The 21,312-nt window shown below is 43.4% G+C and overlaps 1 protein-coding gene across 1 annotated transcript in view; it reads right to left on the bottom strand.

Annotated features, from left to right (window-relative positions):
* Nucleotides 1-21,312, bottom strand: part of Elovl2 (ELOVL fatty acid elongase 2) — a 39,737-nt gene that overhangs the window by 476 nt on the left and 17,949 nt on the right. Inside the window, exons 2-8 of the mRNA XM_075969836.1 lie at nucleotides 12,400-12,463; nucleotides 10,059-10,246; nucleotides 7,349-7,426; nucleotides 5,594-5,765; nucleotides 4,774-4,898; nucleotides 4,210-4,344; nucleotides 64-2,426 (exon numbers count right to left, since the gene is read on the bottom strand). Of these exons, the coding sequence (XP_075825951.1) occupies nucleotides 2,301-2,426; nucleotides 4,210-4,344; nucleotides 4,774-4,898; nucleotides 5,594-5,765; nucleotides 7,349-7,426; nucleotides 10,059-10,246; nucleotides 12,400-12,463 (888 nt within the window). The 3' untranslated portion in view covers nucleotides 64-2,300. The remainder of the gene's footprint in view (nucleotides 1-63; nucleotides 2,427-4,209; nucleotides 4,345-4,773; nucleotides 4,899-5,593; nucleotides 5,766-7,348; nucleotides 7,427-10,058; nucleotides 10,247-12,399; nucleotides 12,464-21,312) is intronic.

The following is a 21,312-nucleotide window of genomic DNA, read 5'->3' as shown; positions in this document are numbered from 1 at the left end:
TCAGCGAACATTCCATTTTAGTTTAAAAGCTGGGGAAATTAAGGTTTTATACTACCCAAGTACTTTTGTTCTCATGAATAAAAGGTAATTTACTTGGGAAAACCATTTTATCAGATTACAGAGATAGACATTTTTATACTTCTATTTTAGAAAATTCGCACTAAAAATAAATGGGTTAAAATATTTACCAGATCCCATTTTGCAGCTTAGGTTTCTTAGCTCTGCATGTCTTGCTGGCCCTTGAGTGGTTTAAGGCTTAGTGTTGTACTGAGCTTTGCTCTGGAAGGATTAAAGCTGGCTGGTTCTTTGAGCTGCCGTTATTGAAGTGCTGTACAGAGATGGTGTCCTCTGTGCTATACAGATGAAGTTGTGCAGACATCTCAGCCGCAGGTGTGATGCACAGTGAGACTTCAGTGCCTCACTCGCAAGTAAGAGCAACATGGGTGCAAGGGCCAGTGACACCTCTTCTGCCTCATTTTTATCCAGAATTCATTTCGGTAACAGATTTAGAACCACGTTTGAGAAGTAAAACTGAACTTCAGTTTTACCATGGAGGTTGCTCCTTTGATTAACTTGTGTCTTGTCACAGAAGAACAGTCCCATACTCAGCTGGCCCTTTAAATGAATTCTTAGGAAAGAAGAATATGCTTGCTTGAGTCTAAGTCACTGGAAATGGTCGTTAAGCACCTGGGAGTTTGGGGAAATGAAAATCCCGTAAAAATACATTGACAGGAAGAATCTGATCAACAGGATGGCAATGATGGATGCACAGGACTGTGGTGCTCACCAAAATACACCACTGAGAAGGGCGTGTACTTATGAGTTTAAAAAGTCAGCACAGTTTTTATATAGGGAAAAGTTAAAATGGGTGCTTGCCCAGGAAGGGAAGACAGGGGTGGGCAGGCACTATCGTTGGCACTTAAGAAAAGCCTACCATGTGCTAGATGCCAGAGCCATGACCCAAGTACATATTTGCTTAAAATGGAGAGATCATAGAGTCCAAGTTACTAAGTCATGTTTTGTGTAAGCTTTAGAAAATGTACTGTTTCATGCTTGGTACAGTTTAACTGTGGTGCTCGGTCCATCAGCTGTAGGATGACCTGAAGGAAATGACCTGGGCCTTGGTCTGCCTCTGTACTGGCTTCTCAGCAGAGACCATGGTTCTGATCAGAGAAAGCATGTGCTTGGCCAGACACATTTTCACTGTGCCTTATTCCCAGCCCACAGGAGCTTTCCAAATGACTACATCCTTTTCTGTTTTCTGAAACGTAAACTTGGGATAATATTCATGAGTAGGTTCAGAAGCAACAGTTGACAAATGTGAGGTCTCTTTTGTCCCTGGGGCCCTGCTGATTATGATTTATAAGTAGTCCAGTTGCATTTCTGTGCCAGGGAGAGCTGTACTTGGACTCCAGCCTTTGTTTAGAAAAGGCCTGGCAGCTTTTGATATGAAGATGTAACTCTATGAATCCAGACTAGCAAGGGAGATAGACAGGAATGTATGAATGACAAAGTGAATTGAAACAGAGATAGCTCCTGCTGAAAGCCCCTGAGTTATGACCATTTGGCAAAAAGGAATTTTTTTATGGTTAAGACAGGGTCTTCTTGTGCCCATGTAGCCCAGGCTATCTCAATACCCAAACACTTGGAATCACAGGTATATGCTACCACACCCAGATCAAGTCGTTTACAGAATGAGTAATCTTTAAACTGTGTTGATGATGAATCTCAGTATGACATCACTAAATTTAGACTCAGAGTGGTTAAAAACTGTAGCAGACTGCCTGACTATAGAGGAGGAGAGGTGATGCTAGATTCTGTCTTTTGCTAAGGATCCCATTTAAACGCTTCCTAGGGTTGATGCCTTAAGGAGCAAGTGGATTGATTATCAATTTATGCACTGACAGTTATTGCTTGACATGGACTAGAGCAGACCCTGGCATTTACAATATAATTAACATTTTATTTTATATATTTAATCTAAAGAAAATTAACTCTGAAGACTTGCCGTGAAAACAAAGCCCATGTCTCCTGGTTTTCTGCGTGAATAAGGCATTACGAAGAACTCAGGAGAGGGGGCGCTGCACCTGTTCTGAGGTTTGTAGAGGTCGGCATCATTTCAATTAATAGAGTAACCTAATAGCAATATATTATAATACATTCTTGGTACAAATGATTTACAAACTCAAAAGGAATTAGTTTATGCTAAAACATACAACTTTCAATTCAGTCTTTGCTCTAAAACAAGCTCATCTATCTGGTGGGCTGCTGCACTGTCTGTGCGTCTCCCATCTCTTCATTCATTGCACCTTCTTGTCTCTCACACCGTTAGCCGCAGTCAAGAGGGCTTTGGGCAAACCGTTCTTCACCTCTTTCCCTGAAGGTTGCTCGTGCATCTCTTTCTTCACTGGCTTTTTCCGGTATGTCTGTCAGAGTGTTGACAGGAGAAAAAGCAGAGGAGGTGTTTTGATAACGCAATGTCTCCAACTCTCTGATGTAGCATGCAGTTAAAGCACTACACAGTTTTCCTTGGCACTGGGCCTTCTAATAACAATTTGTTTTTAAGCCTCTTGCTATAAAGCTCAGGCAAAAAACAAGGCAAATACATGAATGTCAGTATAAGTCATTTCACTTTATCTGTGTTACACCATAATTTGCTTAGCATTCAAAGCAGCTTATATTATTCACTTGGAAAATATAACTTCCTTTAAAATTCAAGATAAAAGGAGCTGTTATTTTGAGATTGTAATTACAACATCACCTGATTCTGGCAGGGTTTTTAAATGTCCTCTGTTGTGCTGAAGATGTATATTAAAATGTCATCTGTCACAGAACTCCAGCCTTGTATGGTCCTCTCTTTCTTTCTTTCTTTCTTTCTTTCTTTCTTTCTTTCTTTCTTTCTTTCTCTTTCTTTCTTTCTTTCTTTCTTTCTTTCTTTCTTTCTTTCTTTCCTTCCTCCTATCTATCTATCTATCTATCTATCTATCTATCTATCTATCTATCTATCTATCTAATCTATCAAGACAAGATCACACTCAGCCTACCTACCTATCTATCTATCTACCACAGGACAAGATCTCACTCAGCCCAGGCTGGTCTCCAACTTGCTATATAGATCACAATCACCTTGAACTCTTGATCTTCCTGTCTCTACCCCTTCAGTCCTGGCATAACAGCATTTTCTCTTGTTAATGCCATTATTGCTTTTTAAAAAGAGTCAAGACTAGAACAGTGTAAAGTCAGAGCTAAGATTCAGTCTCAACCAGTGTATAGAGATAGTTTTCATAGCCCTTGCCTACCACTGCTGGGCTACCCTGAGCCCATGCCATTCCTTTTGAGTTCTGGTGTGCATGTATGGATCGGTTTGGTTCCATCAATGTGTCTTTCTTTAGACATCCTCGAAGGAAACTGATCTTTTACAAGGAGCAGAGGCCAGCAGTCCAGTTCAGAAACACACACTCTGCAGAGCTGTCACAGGCCCCATTCCCACAGCGAGCCTTCACATCAAACCACTATCAACAAAAACTTAAAAATGAGAGCAATTATCTGGAGAAGAAAATACAGTTGAATAGAATTTCAAAAGTATGGTTTGAATATAAATGATGGTTTTTCTTTTTTGTGTGAAGCAGCCTTTCTACTTCCCTGGCCCTGCCATTTAAAACGTATAACCATCTGAGACTTTGCTGCCACAGCCTGCACAGGCTCTAAAAGTCACTGTGAAGGACTCTCTCATTGAAATTGTTAATTGAAAAAAGAATATCATTTGCTTGACAAAGAGCGAGCCAGCATGCCCTGTCCATGCTGGTTTTGCCTTAAAAGAATTTCCTCAAATGAACACTGTCTCCATATGTCAAGAGCAACTAGTGGAGGCTTACTAAATACATTATTAAACACTAACCACTATTGTTCCTAAGTTTTTCTCCACACAAGCTCCCTGGGTCTGTGCTACTACACCTGTTCAGCTTTCTGACGTCAGATTTGGGTGGCCATGGGGCAAATACACATGTAGGTATAATGTAACTCAGTCTTTCAGAGCGAGCTCTCAGCAAAGATCACCTGGACTGTGAGCTGGCTGTTCTTGGAGGAGGATGTGGGGAAGGGTTAGGAACTTGCCCTTTACTTCCTCCTCTGCATACAGTTATCTTGAAGGCACAGTGAGTGCACTGGGGCAGCTTGTCACTTACGCCTGAACGTCTGCATCTTACATACCTGAACATAGAAGTTTAGGAACAGGATAACCAGTGTCATCATATAGGAAGACTGGAAGATGAGACAGCCAAAGGGGAAGCCGCAGGGCTTCACCACAGCACTGAGTGTGTGCGTGATGGTGAGCACAAACTGCACCTGAAAGGCAGAGGCTGCAGGTGAGAACAGGTCCTGCGGGAGATGGGCCCCACGGCTCTGCAACACGGCTATTGTCTCTTGCTATATTCTGCAGAAGTGAACCAAGAAAAATGCCTCAGTAGTCCACTACCCTGCTCAGAGACTTTATTTGAAGTTATGTAAATATAGAAATTTGTCTATTTTCTCATTGAAAAGTAGCAGTTAGATTTTGATAAAAAATGATCTAATTTGTACATTAACTTCAAAAACTGTTTATGTATATTTCAAACCAGAAAATTTCCATTTAGAAGCTAATTGCAAACACACAGATGCTATAATGGCAAAGTATGATTCTTCAAGGCCACGTTAAGTCAGACTAGTCACAGAGCCTGAGCTGCCTATTCCTTCCCTGTCAGAGCCACATGGAGAAGCAAAGAAAGAACAGCATACCAGTTGAGCCTGTGTGAGGTATTTCTTCCACCAGAGGTACTTGTGCATGGACGGGAACACAGAGAGGCCGTAGTAGGAGTACATGAGGATGTGAATGAAGCTGTTCAGGGTTGGGCCAAAGAAGCCTAGGACAGTGGAGTGTATGAGTTAGTTCTCCCAGAAAGTGAGGCTCTCATCGGTATGTGATGGTCTCTGTCCTGACTGAAAAGTGCTAACGGGTATAGACAATCACACAACAGCATCACATGGAGAGATTCCCCAGCTGCTACCATCATTCCAGGATTCAGTACAACCTCCTCCCACAGAGGTGTAAGTGCCAGGACTACAGGTGTGCACATCACCTCCGGTTTAAAATCTCTTTCTTTCTGGAGTTCTCATTTCTAAAAAAAGGTGAAAGCTATTTGCTTTGGTGCAGAGAGCACTTAGTTTTCAGAATGTGAAGTCAAGACTCCCTAAGAGCTGAAATGATGGATGTGTATTACGTGAGGGGGTGGCTGTGGCAGGTGCTGTCTGAAGTGGCAAGGGTCGTCTTCTATGAAGTCAGGTGGCTCTGGCCAAGGCCTGTGCCTCTCTGCCCATCTGACAATTGGTGCAATTAAAAAAATATTTTTTTTTTTAATTTAAGGTCTTGCTCAGATTTTTCCAACATAAAAATCCAGAAACCCAATAAGCCACCAGCAAATGTGCTTTCTGTGGTGCCAAGGGCACCACTTTAGGGGTCCCCATCGCTCCTAATCAGCGCATACTGGGTCGACTAAGAGGTGCAGCAGCGCTCTTGTGGGACTCGTATCACAGAGCCATGAGTTAGCAAAAGACTTACTTTGACCACAAGGTATCCAGTTCAGAACACACCACCAGATGTTAAACATCGAGGCGTGGTGATAGACATGAAGAAAGGTGATCTGACTGGTCTTTTTTCGAAGAACAAAGAAAATCGTGTCCAGGAACTCCACTAGTTTGGAGAAGTAGTACCACCACAAGACCTTGGCTACCTACAACAAATTCAAGAGGGAAAAGGTGACAGTGTCCCCTACCAGGGGTACCCCCGCTCTGCCCCTTGCACAGCATCCTGCCTCCCCCTGTGCTTCCTTCAGACTGCAGCGTGCAGCTTCTCTGCTCTCTCCCTCCAGTTTCTTCTCATTCCATGCAATCTACCCTCCCAGCTGAAAGACGGGGTACTGTTCCCAAACACGCGTCCAATCGTGGTTCTGTTCATCATTCCCCACCTAAGGACAGGCTCTTCTGCTCCTTTCCATCAGCATCCTGCAGGGCTTCTATGTACCCTAAAAGCGGTCTCTTCAGCCTGTATGGGCACTGAATCTCCCTCCCGCCTATGTCCAACACTCTTCCTGCCTCGGATCACATTTTAAATGTGCCTCAGATGGCACATTTTAGTGCATGGTGTGAATCACCACAAGTGGATGCTCTCTTGCTCAGGTGACGTTTTACAAAGAGATGCATCTTGTCTCTGATTCTACCGTGATTTACATATTTTTCTCTGGTAGGGAATTTTCCCTCCTTGTGTATTTGGAAATTCACATAGAAAGACATGTTTAATTATTTTCCTTAATTTCTTTCTGCAGTGACTTGGTGCAGCAACCTTTGAAAGGGAGCAGTGAGACTCCTTTTTAAGATATAATCTCCCGTCATCCTTTTAAAACCCGCACTCTGTGTGTTTCTGCTCATTGCAGGCAGTGTTCTTTCTGTGTCCTGGATAGTCAGTGAGAGGGAGTCTTTCAAGGTGGTTCCTGTAACCATGTATAACCCCAATAGTCATGCATAGCTCCTTTGCTGAGAACCACAGCTTCATCCTAAACACACTCCCTATCCCTTATCGGGAGCTGGCCTTGCCTCTGAGAACCCTCCTCCCTTCTGGTAGATAGCAACTCTGTAAAGTCAAGCTCAGCATCCTGGGCTGTCACAGACTAAAGGGGCCTTTTCTACAGGTAAGACAGATGAAATAGGGTCTCTTCCATAAGGTTCATCATGACATTTCTAATTTACATCTATGATTACTGGGCTTAATTTTCACTACTTTGTGCCTCACTGATAAAAGGTACCAAGCCACATAACTAACACAGACATTATGGGCTAATATAAGTTATAAGTGTTAATAAGAAGCCTGAGCTAATAAGCCAACCAATTTATAATTAATGTAGACCCCTGTGTGTTTCTTTACGTCTCAACAGCTGTGGGACCAGGTGGGACAGGAACCTCTGTCAACGAATGGTGTCAACGTGGACAACTACATCCGCATAAACCTGAGAGAACTTGGGGAATAATTCTAGATACAAAATAACAGAGTAAGCATGGCTTTTTGGTAGCATTTTCTCAGGTGGGATCTTATTGCAAATGCACCTCATTTAAGAGAGGCTTCCTGATTCAGCTTTAGAAGCAAAAACCTTACAGCTCTTTTAAGAGGCCCCACCACCAAACACTTAAATAGTGTTTATGAGTAGCCAACAGCAGGCTTCTTGACATGTCTGTCACTAAGGCTTTCCATCAGACCCAGAAGCTCTCTATGTAATCCCAGATTCTAGCTGTACAGGGGAAGGAAACACGTCTCAGGACTCACCCGGATGTCACCTTCTCCTGCACTGTCCAGATTCTGACACTGCAGGTTGTAGCCTCCTTCCCAGCTGGAGAGGATGAGCTGCCAAAGCATGGAAGAAGGGAAAGAAAATCAACACAAGAATGTGACAGTGTTCAACAGTCTGACCAGCTTCTGCTCAGAGTGGGGGCAGAAGTGCCCAGGATCTGACTGTTTGTCCTCAAGCGTCAGTGAGGGGCTAGCTCCTGCTGCTGCACAGAAGCCAGGCTCCTGTCCCTCCACACACTGCGCTTCTAACCATTCAGACCAGAGCTTCCATAACTTTAGTACAAATTAGTGAGCTGTCTTAGAATTATAAACAAACGGAGGAAAACTACACTAAAATATTGTCTCAATAAATTTATAAAATGTGCATTATAATTTTATGGATGTTAAAGGGCGTCAGAAAGTTCTTAAAACACGCTCTTCACTGTATCTGTGCTACTTGATAATCAAACTGTGTGATTGACACCTACCTTCCCCATTATTCTCTAATAAAGAGCTGCCACTTTTTAAAAGCCCATCATCTAGCCACCCTGTCCCACTCCCAGGAGGTCCGAGCATCAGTCGTCCCTGAGGAGTGACTACTGCTCCGGCTGCACAGCTGAGGAGTGGTGGCATCGTCACTAGAACTCAGAGCTCCCGACTCATTCTTTTCTAGTCTTTCTATGACAAGAGAAAACAAAACTATTAAATTCCTCATTGAAAAGTCTACTAAAGTGGCTCTCTCCCTGCAACAATGTAAAATTCTAGAATATAAGGTTTTCCAGGCAAATGCCTAGAACTTACTTCTGCCCTTACAATACTAATAACTAATGTTTGGAAGCTTGGGTTCCTCTTCACAGTTCTGATGTAGTTCGAGTATTTCTTGTCTAACAACACCAGCTTTAGGTAATGTAAATATAACTGAAGGTTCTGAGGACAGATGAGTCCAGTGAAAGCAGAACATTTGGGATTTCCCAATGTACTCCTGTCTTGAGTCAGGTCCCAGCAGCCTCCTGGGCTTTATGTTCCTGTCCTAAGCTCCCCACTTGTGGCATTTTGGGGAGGAGGGGTGCTGGTACATTTTTTTAGACTAAGAAAGATATGTTGCCCATAAATACAATTGAATACATCTGCAGGATGAAAGCTGTACTTGATGGGTTAAGCATATATTTTCTATAGTAACAGTACAACTGTGGGGTAACCCCTTAGTGAACAGGGTAGATTCTGTTTGCCCAGGGCATGTCCTGTATTAAGCAGATTTTTCAGGCTGTCGCCAGTTCTGTGGTACCTATCTAACCACATAGTAACTGTGTAGCAGAATTAAGCAGCAAGCCTTAGAAAGCTGCCTTCTGGTCTATTCATAATCCTCTAACTGGGTTACATACCAAAGCCATCTAACCTTTGTACTGAAGGAATTAAACAAGGTTGTCAGTAAGATTAACGTGAAGCTACTGTGGACTGAATAACTCTAAAGCTCACTTAGAATCCACCTAACCCAGCTACTTGCAGCTGCAGCCCGTGAAGCTGTGCGCTCAGTCTCCTGGGACACTGATTCCAGCCTTGCTCCTCATCAACAAAGGTCTCTTTCCTTTCAGTCTTGTGAAGAAGCTAAATCTAACTGAGTGTGGTAACACACATCTTTAATCCCAGTACTTGGGAGGTGAATGAATCTCTGTGAGTTCATGGCCAAACTGGTCTACATAGTGAGTTCCAGGATGTCAGAGCTACATAAAGAAAGCCTGTCTCAAGAAAAAAAGAAACTAAACCCATGCTTTATCTGGCCAGCTCACACCTAGCATGCTAAGCACACTTTAGTGAAGAACCTAAAACTGTCTTTTAGTGTCAGAAAACTTAGTGTGTCGCCTGTGATGTGATGCTGAAACTTTACATGGCATTCCTCATCACAAATCCTTCCCATCAACGCTTTGTTTTGGTCACTATGGCAACAGCTAATGGCCATTATTAAAATGGTGCATACTAGCTAACACATGAATTAAAGTCAGGGTAAGAAAGCAACATTTTTAGATAAAGATTTGCAGTCTTTTAAAATTTAAAAACAGCAGGAAAAAGGTCCTGCTTATGCCATTACTAGCCATTTGTAACCTTTATGGATGGTTTTATCCTAATTTTCCCTTAAAATAATTGTTTTTGTCCCTTTTATTCCTTTATTTTTGCCAAAGGGAGTTGAATACTACTCTAGATTTCTCTTTGTATTATGACAGGAACTTTTGGTTGTTTTAGGCAAAGCAACCATTTTACTTTTTCCTGTGGTTCAGTGCTTCAAAGGGTTGAGTCAAAAACCTGGTAGGCAGTTAGAGCCAACACATGTCAACTCAGGCTTGCTAGCAGTCTAGACTGGGTGGGACTCTCCCAAGGAACATCCGCATCTCTGTACACTAACTGCATGGGAATCATTTAATGCATTTAAGTCAGGATCATAAGGTATGAAAGAGGAGAAAAGTATGCGACACGGTCTTCAAAAGGCCTTTCAAACTAAATCATGGTTATAGCTTTAATTTGGCTAAGAACTACAGAAACAGGTCTGCATTCAAGTCAGAAACAAGCACTTTGGCCTCTTTGGAAAGGAAAAGGAAGAGGACCAACGTGTGAACAGCTTTCTCGGGTTCTTACAGAGGGTTCCATGGTGGACACAGGTCTGGAAAGCTGCACCTGACCAGTTCTCAAATCAAATACAGCAATACACACTCACCTCCACCAGCATATATGCAGAAAGAAGTGTGATTCCGAGGTTATACAAGGTAAGGATTCCCCTGAGAGAAAGAGCAGGCCTGTTCTTCATGTATTTGTTACCCAGCCATATTGAGAGCAGGTATATAATGGTAAGAATGAAGGTTGGGAGATAAGAGTCCAACAGGAACCACCCTCGAACTCGAGAATCTGGAAAGAAATGCATAAGGTGAGGATCCCGAGGGGCAAGGCTCCCATGCAGTTAGCAACACTGACACATGCTCGTCCATGGCGGGAGGTTCCAGGGTCCCCGGTGGATAGTGGTTTCCTGTCCTCACTCACCATTTGAGATGCATTCACATACCAGCTCAAGCAGCTTCTCCCTGAGCAAATCCACAGACACCCTGGTTCTTTCTCTAGACCTCAGCAACCTCAGCATTGGGATTTTTCTTACTAAGTTGGGAACATCCACCTTTTCACTTAAAGGAGGAAGTTTATGGTTTTCTTTGCAGTAACCAAATTGCCAGTACCATTGCTCTTGCATCTATGTAAAGCTTTGATACAAAGCCCTATGCTACTGCATAGTTTCCATAACCAGAGAGCTAGCAAATGACTAACGGTTGGGTAGATACACATGGAAATACTGGACAAAGGGAAAATCCAAGTTCCAGACAGGACAGAGAGTTCATCATTCTACTCAAAACAGTATATAATTTTAAACACACAAATAGTTACTTCTGGAATTTTCCATTTAATTTTTGGGACTATAGTAGATTGTGGGTATCAGAAACTACAGGAACAAAACCTCAGATATGATGCTGAGTTAAGCACCTATAATCTTTATTGTTTGTCATGCTGCCATCCATACATGATCATAACTACTGCAACTAAAACATGGGATCGAGTGTTCCTGTATTGTTTCTTTGGTACCTGAATAAATAGTGTTACTCTTCGTCTGTGTCTGGCATATCCCACAGGCTACTGATAGGATGTGCATAATAAGATCAGAAAAGGTTGGGGATGCTGCTGAGGTCACTAGGTGTGACAGTCACTGTAAGTGTAGGTGGCCTTTAGGAAGGGACAAGGATCTTGATGGGACTGTAGTAAACCGATTCAGTGGTCAGAGTGTTGGTTTTCTAATCTCGCTGCTACAAAGGGAGGATCCGCTGGATGGCTGCAGCACCGTGAACAACTGCAATCCCCCCGTAACTAATCCCATGTGTCTACATTCATTCCAGCTCCCACTAACCTACTGACAGCAAAGTTTAGTGTGAACTTCATGGAGATCAAAGTTTAACTCTCTGCTGAGAGAAACAGAAAGCTGTGGTCCCCAAGAATTCACAGCTCCAATGGCCTCCTGCCTAAGAAAGAGGCCATGCCCTCTATCTGGGCCAGTTCTTCCTCACCTCAATAGAGTTGTAAGTAGGGAATGCAGAGATTACGGACAGACACTGCTAGCCCACCACAAAGATCCTCAAGGGGAAAGAAAGGAGAACTCCACCCAAACTGCAGTTCCTATTAAAATAACAGAAGTCACCATTCACTTAGACTAGGTCTCAGAGTCTCAGTGAAAACTGGGAAGAGATCCAAATAATGTCCAAATTTATGTAAAGGCTGTGAGAAGTGGGAAGACCGCAGTCCCTCCTTCCTGTCTTTAGTTTTGAGAAAACCGCTTGTAGAAACCAAGGATTTCCCACAGGCTTGTCAAACAACCAGGCTCAAGTGAAGTAAAATATTTGTCCTATCTAGTGAGAATATCAGTCCTCTGTCCCCAGAGCTGTTTGTGCCCTGTGACAGTTGGCAAACAGGATCATGGCTCCTGCTTTTAAGAGACAAGCAGCCATAGGAAGCCTGTGCAGGACAGAAATGGGGAGACTAGAGTAACGAGGTGCAATAGAGAGGAAACCACCCAAGAGAGCCCATAGCTGGTGTCTCCAAGCGGAGGAGTTGACCAGAGAAGAAAGAGGAGGACATAGCAGAAAGAAATTCCAGGCATAGGGAAATGGCAAACAAAACAAGTTTACGTGAGGAGTCAAAAGATGTCTGCAGTGGCGGTGTCCATGTGAGTAAGGAAGACGAGCTGCGGCTAGAGGCTGACAGGCGATGGAGAAAGCAAAGGGACCACTAGGGTTCATAGCTGATACCTCGGAGGAAATTTACATTTCACCTGCCCCTCCAGCCCCGGAGACACAGCGAGGCAGACGAAATCAAGTCTGTTATTCAGGGAAAGGGGCACCTTGTGCAAGGCAGTTTACAGTCCATAAGGACAGATGGCACACACTGTTTCCAGAACCCCAGAGACAGCAATCCTTTCCTACAAGCAAATGGTATTCTTCCTGCATGTTCCCAAGCAGGCCACTTACCTCGTGGTCCAAACATGTTGTCCAAGAAAGCATTAACTTCATTATCAAAGGCCTTCAGATGCTCCTAAAAGAGAGAGGATAGATTAAGCAGGTTTTCCCTTTTGTAAACTCTCAAGCCGCCATCACCAACCTGTAGCTGCTAAATGGGCGGGGGCCTCAGCTTGCGGGAATATGACTACAGACTTTAGAGTGGCCAGGAAGCACAGCCTTGTCGTACCCAGCTTGCAAAGACTGTGGAGGAAACAACCCCTCTTGTGTCTCTTCAGGTAAGAAGAGTCCCAAAACAGATGGTGGATTCAGATGGGGTCACACACCTCAATTCCAGTCACCTCTAGAATGCTTACTGGCCAACCTGTTCCCTAAGCAGCTACCGGGGTTGTCATGAAAGCTGCTGCAGTGAATGGGGAGTCTGTGTCTATAGGACATAAACAGTTCTCAGCAGGGACTCAGCAGATCTCTGCTTAGCTTTTAAGGAGGCTTGCTTTTCCAGTCTGGACAGAAAGTGAACATTATATGGAGCTGTTTTCTATTCCCTTTATGTTTGCACATCAGCGCCAATTAACAGTATAGAATGTTACCTGGGTGTCCTGGGTTAATTCTTGTCATACAAACTCAGACTGGGGCAAGCTGTTGCTAGGCATCTTATGGCGAACACATTGGCTACCACCATCCTGCCCTGCCCCTGCCCTTGCCTGTCTGCCTACCCCTACACAAAGTCTGGAACACCTTTTCAAGCAATGGGGGAGGGGTGAAGACTGAGCAGGATCCAGGATTCTGGGCAGGAATTTCAGGTGAAGACTTTGGTGACTGCAAGTGTGGTGGCCTCACGACAGCCTCATGTAGAGTGAGCTCCAGATGCATAGTGGAGTGTCATGACCCCCATAGCACCTCCTGCTCAGACTCTCTGACAGGCCAGGCTCAGGAGAACTGAGGCGCTGGCATCTGAGGCTTGGGCTGTTGACACCTAGTACTATTCACTCTTTGATCCTAAAATTTCGAGACAAAAGATGGGTCTTTAGTACCCTGAGGAAGCTTGGGAGGGAGGCTGGGGAGTAGATGGCACTCATGAGCAACCCACTCCAGCCAGCCAGTGAGTTAGGGACTTTATCTTTCTGATTTCATAACATCCCTGTAAAAAGTGTTTTGCTAAGTCAAGCCTGACTCTGGAGACCACTGTTTTATCTTTAGCTTCCATGTGGGGCATCTCAGAACTCCAGACTTGAGAAAGGGCAGTGACGTGACATCTTGGAGAAACAGAATGTCAGATGTATGGCTGTTGATGCGCAGGTCTGTGCCAGACACCCCATTCTCCAACAGATAAGAATATTAACCTCACAGACGGACTCAAGGCGGTTGCCACACCATGAACAAATTTCAACTTTTTTGGTTTGTTTGCTCAGGTTCAAAATCCGTTAAATCTAGAGAGCTAAGAAAGCTCTGATTGGTAGGCTACACACTCATTACTGCTGTGAAGTTGCAGAAATGTACTTACAACGTGAAAACAAAACACAGGAAGTCAGGAAGAGAGAGTAGAGAAAGAAAAGGAATAAAAGGGAGCCCAGTCTTTCATTCCTTGCCATTCACTAAACACTGACGCCAGTGCTATGTTAGATGCCAAGTTCAAGTTCAAAGTCAGCCGTACACAGTCCTCATCTGCATAGTTCTCAGTTGAGAGAGTGCTCAGAATTCCAGGGCTAAAAACATTATGAGGCTCTCAGAGCTGGACTGGAAAATAGCGAAGGTTTTAATTTAGATATCCGTGAGAAACACCAGAAAGAGATGGGCCTCCTGCTGAATTCTGACCCTCAGGAGAGATAGGCATTCAGGAGAGTCACAGAAGCAAGCACACCCAGGTATGGCTCATCCAGGAAACAGTGACAGCCAGGGTCTCTAGGGACTCAAATGGTAGAAATGCAGGTCATGCTGGGAAAATAAACTACAGTGGTAGAAAGCAGATCGGGTTTGCTTGAGGATTGCAGAAAAAAGGTACCCTTCAAAAACCAGGGCTAAATGAGGACACTTGCACATTCACATAAAGAAAATCCGCAGCCAGCAAGACTGCTTCAGAGGATACTGAAGATGTCTTCAGGCTAAAGGAAAATGATATTATATGGAAAGTAGGGTTGGAGGAAGCCACAGGCGCCACAAGTGATTCTAACTAAAGAGCATGCTCAGCAACCTGGGTTGCCCACCCAGTCATGTCTAGCATTAACACAGCACCCCCTGTGCCACCTCCACCACCATATTCACCTCCGTGAGCAGCTAGGGGCAGCACTGACTAACGCCTGCTTCTACTTGGCCAGCAGCTCCACCACACAGGTTACAGAAATTTGGTAACTTTCTTGGGACATGCCCTCAGCCTAGCCCCTGGCTTCTGTCAGCACTTGGGGAACAAGAAAGAGTAAACTTAGTGTTTTTCCACTGTGGTGCCAAATGAATGCCCACCCATCCCTAACTGCGCCAATTAGGGGGTCAAGTCAAACCAGGCTATCTCAAATGGAGGCTCTTTTCTGGTCTGTTCCAGAAAGCTACTGTTTCTGGAAATAGTGCCACATCTCGAGCACCTCACTGGCCTGGGTTTGCCTCCAAAAAGGCTTCATTACATTTGGCTGCTACCATGACAATAAAGAGCCATTCTGTAGAAGCAGAGGCAGAAGGCCAGGCGAGATGAGCCCCATCCTGCCCTGTGAATACAAGACTGGAGATCTTTCCTGCCTCTCCTTCCTCTTCATTCTATTTCCCCTTCGTCTTCCTCTTCCATACTTCTGTCTTTTGTCTTAGGCATTTTACAGGTGTGTACTGTGTATGTGCATGCATGTACACACACCCCCACACACACACAGACATGTATGCGGACGACAGAGGGACAGAGGACAACTTGTAGAAATCAGGTGGTTCTCTCTTTCTACCAGACAGGGCCCAGCTATCAAACTCAGGTTGTCAGGCCTGGCAGCAAGCACCTTTGCCTGCTAAGCCATCTCACTGGCTCTATTTTGTAGATTTTAGCTTTTTCTTACGGTAGCATTATATTATATTTTAAAAAGTGACTCAGAATCTTGGTGGGTTTTTTATTAGCAGAATTTTTAAAGATGGTTTAAAGATAAGCATTTTTACCAGAAGTTCACTGCTTTTCAAAACAAGCACATTAAGACACAAAACAGATGGTTACATTTGAGTGTAACACTGTAAAAAAATCTTTACTTTTCTTTTTACGTGTTTCCAAATACAGTAATGCCGAAAAATACAGTGACAGCAAACCAGGAAGTGGGATGTGACTCCAGAGCCAGAAAGTTCCCAAGAGCCTCAAGTCAGAGCTAAGCTATAGGTAACTCAGGAGGAAGAGATGTGCCCTCAGGGACAAGGGACTGTGGAGCGTATCTTTACCTAGTATCTAGGGCTCTGGACGACTGTCAAGTACAGCCTGTCGGCTAACTCCTAGAGATTATTCTTACCCATCTCCCACTCAGTGGACTAAGCAAGGTAAACCAAGGGCTATTGTATGCAAATAACGCCGACCCCTCGACATCCAGCTGGCCATTCCAAGAGGTTTTGGTGGTGCCCTGCTATGCAGACCAGGCTGACCTGGAACTTGGAGTTCCCTCACCTCTGTGTCCTGAGAACAGTGACCTGCACTGTCACACTTGGCTCGGGAACTAGCATTCTTACTTGGCATAAAATGTGGAGAATTTTAGAAAGTCAAATAATTGCTATTAACTTCTTTGGCTGCCTGGTCCAGATTCAGTGACCTCCAGCGTTTCTCAGCCTCCCTGTGACCATGTCCTCATGTGCACTCTGCTCCAGGCGAGCCTCACTAAGGAGTGAGCCTGCTGCACCTCGCGCTTCCCTGTGCCATGCCTGGACTCTGCTTGCCTGGATGTCTCTTGAGTGCATCTTGTTTTCTCTGTATCCCTCTCCCAAACTATTCAAAAGCCTCTTTGTCTGGAACATACTAGGGGTTCCATAGTACTTGAGAATTTTTCTCTTAATGAATGAGTTCTCCAGTCACCCTAGGACTGGGGTTAGCAAACGCTATGGCTCCACTTCTGCCCTCTCCCCTTTGACAACACTCTCATCCAGGTTGGACCGCAGAAGGACTGGACTTTAGGAATTTGTCTTTGGCAAGTGAAGAGTGGGTCAGAGAGGAGAGATGCACCGCAGGATCTCCAGCCAAGCATCAGAGCAGCAGGCTGTGTTAAATTAAGGAATGGAAACTGCCAACGAAGCAAGCTCTGAACAAACAAAAATGTATTTCCAGGATCAGGAACTGAACCCAGGGTTTTCTAGATTAGTGGCAAGCCCTCTACTATTCAACAATGTATACGGCTCCCTGTCTTTTTACTCTAGATGTTATAGCCATCAATGTTCAGCATAATCTCAATAATGGGCTTTAAAGAACAGTTTAGAGGCGTGTGACCGGGCACGTATGCATCCCTCCATCTGCTTCTGTCTGCATGTGTTAGAGTGGGAAGACTGGCTCTTTCTTGCTGTCAGCAAGCTCTGTGAGCAGGTAGGACAGTGCACTTTGCACAAGAACCCAAGCAATGTTCTAAAATGTATTCAGTCCAGAGAGGTTGACTGATGGAGTGGCCAGACACTGCCCTCTGAGTGTAGAACACAGGACGCCAAGGAGTCATGTCAAGGGTAGCAAGGCTCTGTTTCCCAGAATCCCCATACCTGCTCCTCTGGGAGCATGAGCAGAGAGAAAACAGTACTCAAGAAGAGGAGACCTAGGAGAGAAGCCCCAGCACTGGAGCAGCCGAGGAAGGAGGAGAGTCAAGTGTAAGGCCAGCCTAAGCTACATAGCAAAACTCTGCCCAAAGGAGGAAAAGAAAATAATGTACTTATATTTACAAAGACACTGAGTTTGCAAGAAAGGAATATTTTACAATCTAAGAACAACAACAACAACAAAAAGGATGCAGCTTTTTTCTCAACCTCCACAGAACACTGCAAGCCATCTGTTATCGAGGACTCTAGAACCAGTGCCCAGAAGAGTCAGGAGCACGGGGCAGCAGAGTGCAGCACCAAACAGCACCCATAGATGGAGGAGACTGTGGACATGGTGCCTGCCCAGCAAAGGGTGTCGGAGCAAGAGAAGATGTCACAAAGCATCAGGCCAAAGTCAACCAAGCCTAACCTTTGTGGCCTCCTTCAAAGAACTGATCTGGCACATATGCCTCTGGGCACAGAGTACTGGAGGGAATTTTTGAAAGCTGGGGGTAAGAACAGGTGAAACCTAAATTACACACACCTAGGGTCACAAGTTCACACCAAGAGAATATCCATGGAGTGAGGGAAGGTGCTTGATTATCACAGGCACGCTAAGTTGAGCTTACTAATGTACTAAGTGCCACTCGGGGCATCATGTACAGTGGGTGAGCACTCTTCCACCAAGCAACAGCCCTAGCCAAAAGCAGACTTCAAAATATATTCATAAGGCAGAAATGATTTATGCATTAACTCAGCAGTTAAAGGTATTTTATAAAATATATGTCATAAAATGAATATACTATATTAGCTTCTTTTTAGTCAATTAAAAAGTCATGGCTCTTTACCGGCTATCAGAGAAATACGAATTAGAGCTAAGGTGGCGCTCCTCCTCACCCGAGTCAGAATGGTCTTTAAGAAAATCACAGATGCTGGTGAGGCTACACTGTTGACGGGTGTAAACTAGTTCAGCCACTGTGGGAGTCAGTATGGTGCTTTCTCCGCAAAACAAAACTAGAGCCACCAAATGACCCAGCTTCAAGACTTCCGGAACTTCCAAGCCAGCATTGTCACAGAGATCCAGGCACACAGTGTTCACTGCAATACTACTCACACGGCTGAGTTATAGAAGCCATCTTGGTGTCCAACAACAGAAGAGAGAACTTAAAAACACATAGAATATGTGTAGAATGACCTTTCCTAGCAATAATAAAGAACAAAGTTGTTTGCAAAGAAATGAATGTAACAGGAGATAACAATCATATTAAGCGAACAAACCCAAACTTGGAAAACCAAAAATTAATGTTTTCTTGTTATGGTAGATTTTACATACATATGTAAAACTGTTTATACACACATGATAAGAAAACAGAGGTGAGACTCTAGGAAAATAAGGCAATTAGAAGGAGGAGGAGGTGGGCTGAGATGGGAGAACAGGGAGGATGAGGGGGACACTCAATGTATGATGTATGCATGTGTGAAAATGTCCTTATGTATCACAGTACTATGCTCAGTGAATATAAACAATGAAATCAATTTAAATAATTAGAAAATGCATATAATTGAAAAAAAGTTAAGGTCTTCCCTCCAAGAGAATGGGTAAAAAACATTTTTCTTATTAAACAATATTAAATAAATCCCCTTAATGTTAATTGTGTAAAATGAAATCCACTACACATTAAACAAGGAGCCCCAGTTGCACAATCAGCAATTCTATTAGGTCAAAATCTCTGTCACAGCCATCACGACTTCTGCTTCCACAGGAAGTGTAAGCTAATGTAAAACTCCTGCAGATCAAGCCAAAGCCAGACTCTGTCCTCAGAACAGTCACGACAACTGCAGTTCCGTGTCTTAGGGACACGGAAGAATGAGGCTCTTTCACAAGCAGAAGCACGATGAAAGGGAATTGTGTTCGCATGTGCTCTGGTTGTCAAGTGCCGAGCAGAGGGGAAGCAGGTCGGCGCTTCTCATGGACAAGTGCTATCCCTTTGAGTATGAAACAAAGCAAAGCTTCTAATGATTTCATGGGAAAATATGGGCCAGATTTTATTCCTAATTTTCCAAACAAAGGTTTGCATTATTTCCAGATAAAGCTATATATTATAAAGATATCTACAGCATTTCAATATTTTTTAATAAAGTAAGATGTATTTTAACTGCTACTTCCTACAAGAGAATGCAAGAGCCATGTGGTTGATCTAGTTGGTATTTTCCCTTAAGCTGTGAGACCAACTCATAAAGGGCTCTGTTGAGGAATAGGTTCTAGCCGTGCTGAATGAAGCCCTTAGACACATTCTTCTGTTGGCAGTGTATCATCACTAGAGTGGCAGCTGACCCCAAGCTGCCGTCTTTGCTAGGAGGTGAAGGAGTGGTACACCTCTCCCTTAGCTTTTCCAGTATCAGGTGAGAGCCATTAATGGTTATTAAGAGGACTGCAGACCATCAAAAGGCAGAATGAGCTTGGGCTGTGGGTGCAAAGACTAGGAATTTCATTCTCTTTGGCCTCTGTGACAGAGACTGCAAGCTAGCTTCAGGTACTCAGCTCCCACCTATTTAAGCATCATAAGGATGTTAACAGTTCACGTTCATTTGTTCAATACTAGTAAATCATTATGCAATGAGGCCAATGGACATGCCCTTTAGGGAAGAGAAGGGAAGGAAGTGGTGTCAAAGTGTCTGTCTATAGATGTTGGGAGCAGAAGACAGAAGTATTATGAGCTGCACACAGTAACAAAGCCAATGCCTTTGCTAACATATAGTCAAAATAATATAAATACAAAACTTTGATCCTTGTTTTCAGAATTCAGCAACATCAGAAATTCTGTTTTGGTTTCCTCTTGGCTCCTGTTCCAATGAAACCTTACTACCCCTTTTCTTACTATCAATATTTCTATCATTAGGCAGTAGAAATCACTTTTAGTACAAAATGATCCCAATTAAATGTAATCACTTTATACCTCTTATTCAGTCTCTGGAGGCTACTTTTTTAAATTACCGTTCAAAAGTTATTAAGTGTTATGAGTAAATGCTCTCTGAGGCCCTCTGAGGCTTGAAGTTTTAAAGAGACAATCCTCTTGTTCTTTCTTCTTTTCCAGGCTCAAAATTGGTAGGAAGAGTGCCAGATTCATACAAAAAGAACTCTGAGATACTGCTGACCAAATATTGGCAAGCTGCAAGCATGAAATTATCATGGATTTTGAAACAAAAATACAAAACTCACAAAAGGAACCTTGACCTAATTAATGATTTATGTGGAGAGAGGCTGGTTAACATGAAATGCCTGATAAGTTTGTTCCCCAATCCCACAGGCAAATGTTTCAATTTCCCACCTAGATATTCCAGAAGTATCAATACATGGCCTTCCTCTGTACCTGCACCTTAGAAATTCAGAGAAGAGAGGGCCTCCCACCGTGGGAAGAGAGAAGACTTCTGTGGTCAGCAACAACAGATGTTTCTGCAGACTTTCAGTGGCCTGCATAGATCCCATCACACTCCCTCCCCTTCACCAATCACAAGGGAAAGTCTGTATGTTCTAATTTTCTTCAAAGTGCTAAGTAAAAACAGCTTTATAATAAAAGTCTAGCTGTTCAAAGCCACATGTATAAGAGAGTACAACCAAACTCCTTTTTTAAAGTGTGTGCCTCAATATGTTCCCTAGAGAAACTACTAAAAACTATCTGATTTCTACAAAATAAATATTATACTAATTGATATATCATGATTTTTTGGTTTTGAAAATATTTTCTAGGCAGAATTCTTTATCTAATTTTTCAACTCTCAAAACATACTTTTCAAACATCTATCAGTTACAGCATGAGATTACTGCAGTTAACACAGCTATGAAAGCTTTGTAGTGTTTTTTCTTCACCTTGTAAAAGAGAAAATAGAATAAACCCAGCGATGTCAACAGGTGGTGATGACAGACCTGGAAGGGAGGAGGGAGAACCTTGCCTGACTCTTCCTTCAGCAGAAATACTTTCAGGACTGGGAGCTTTTTGGTGACAATTTAGTCTGATCAATGTTCTAGTTTTTTCTCCAATAGAGTAAAATTAGTCTCTGGAGAAGCAAGGACTGGAAGTTTCCATCTGACTGAGTAATAAAAATGTGTGTGGGGTTTAGGCATGTTAGAAAAGTCACAGAAAGAGACGTTAGAATGAATGCGTTCTCAAATCACTGCTGGTGTAGAAAGAGAAAGTCTAACTTACT

This window comes from Microtus pennsylvanicus, chromosome 4 (genome assembly GCF_037038515.1).
Source record: "Microtus pennsylvanicus isolate mMicPen1 chromosome 4, mMicPen1.hap1, whole genome shotgun sequence".
Taxonomy (NCBI): domain Eukaryota; kingdom Metazoa; phylum Chordata; class Mammalia; order Rodentia; family Cricetidae; genus Microtus; species Microtus pennsylvanicus.
This window is presented reverse-complemented; position numbering and strand designations above follow the sequence as displayed.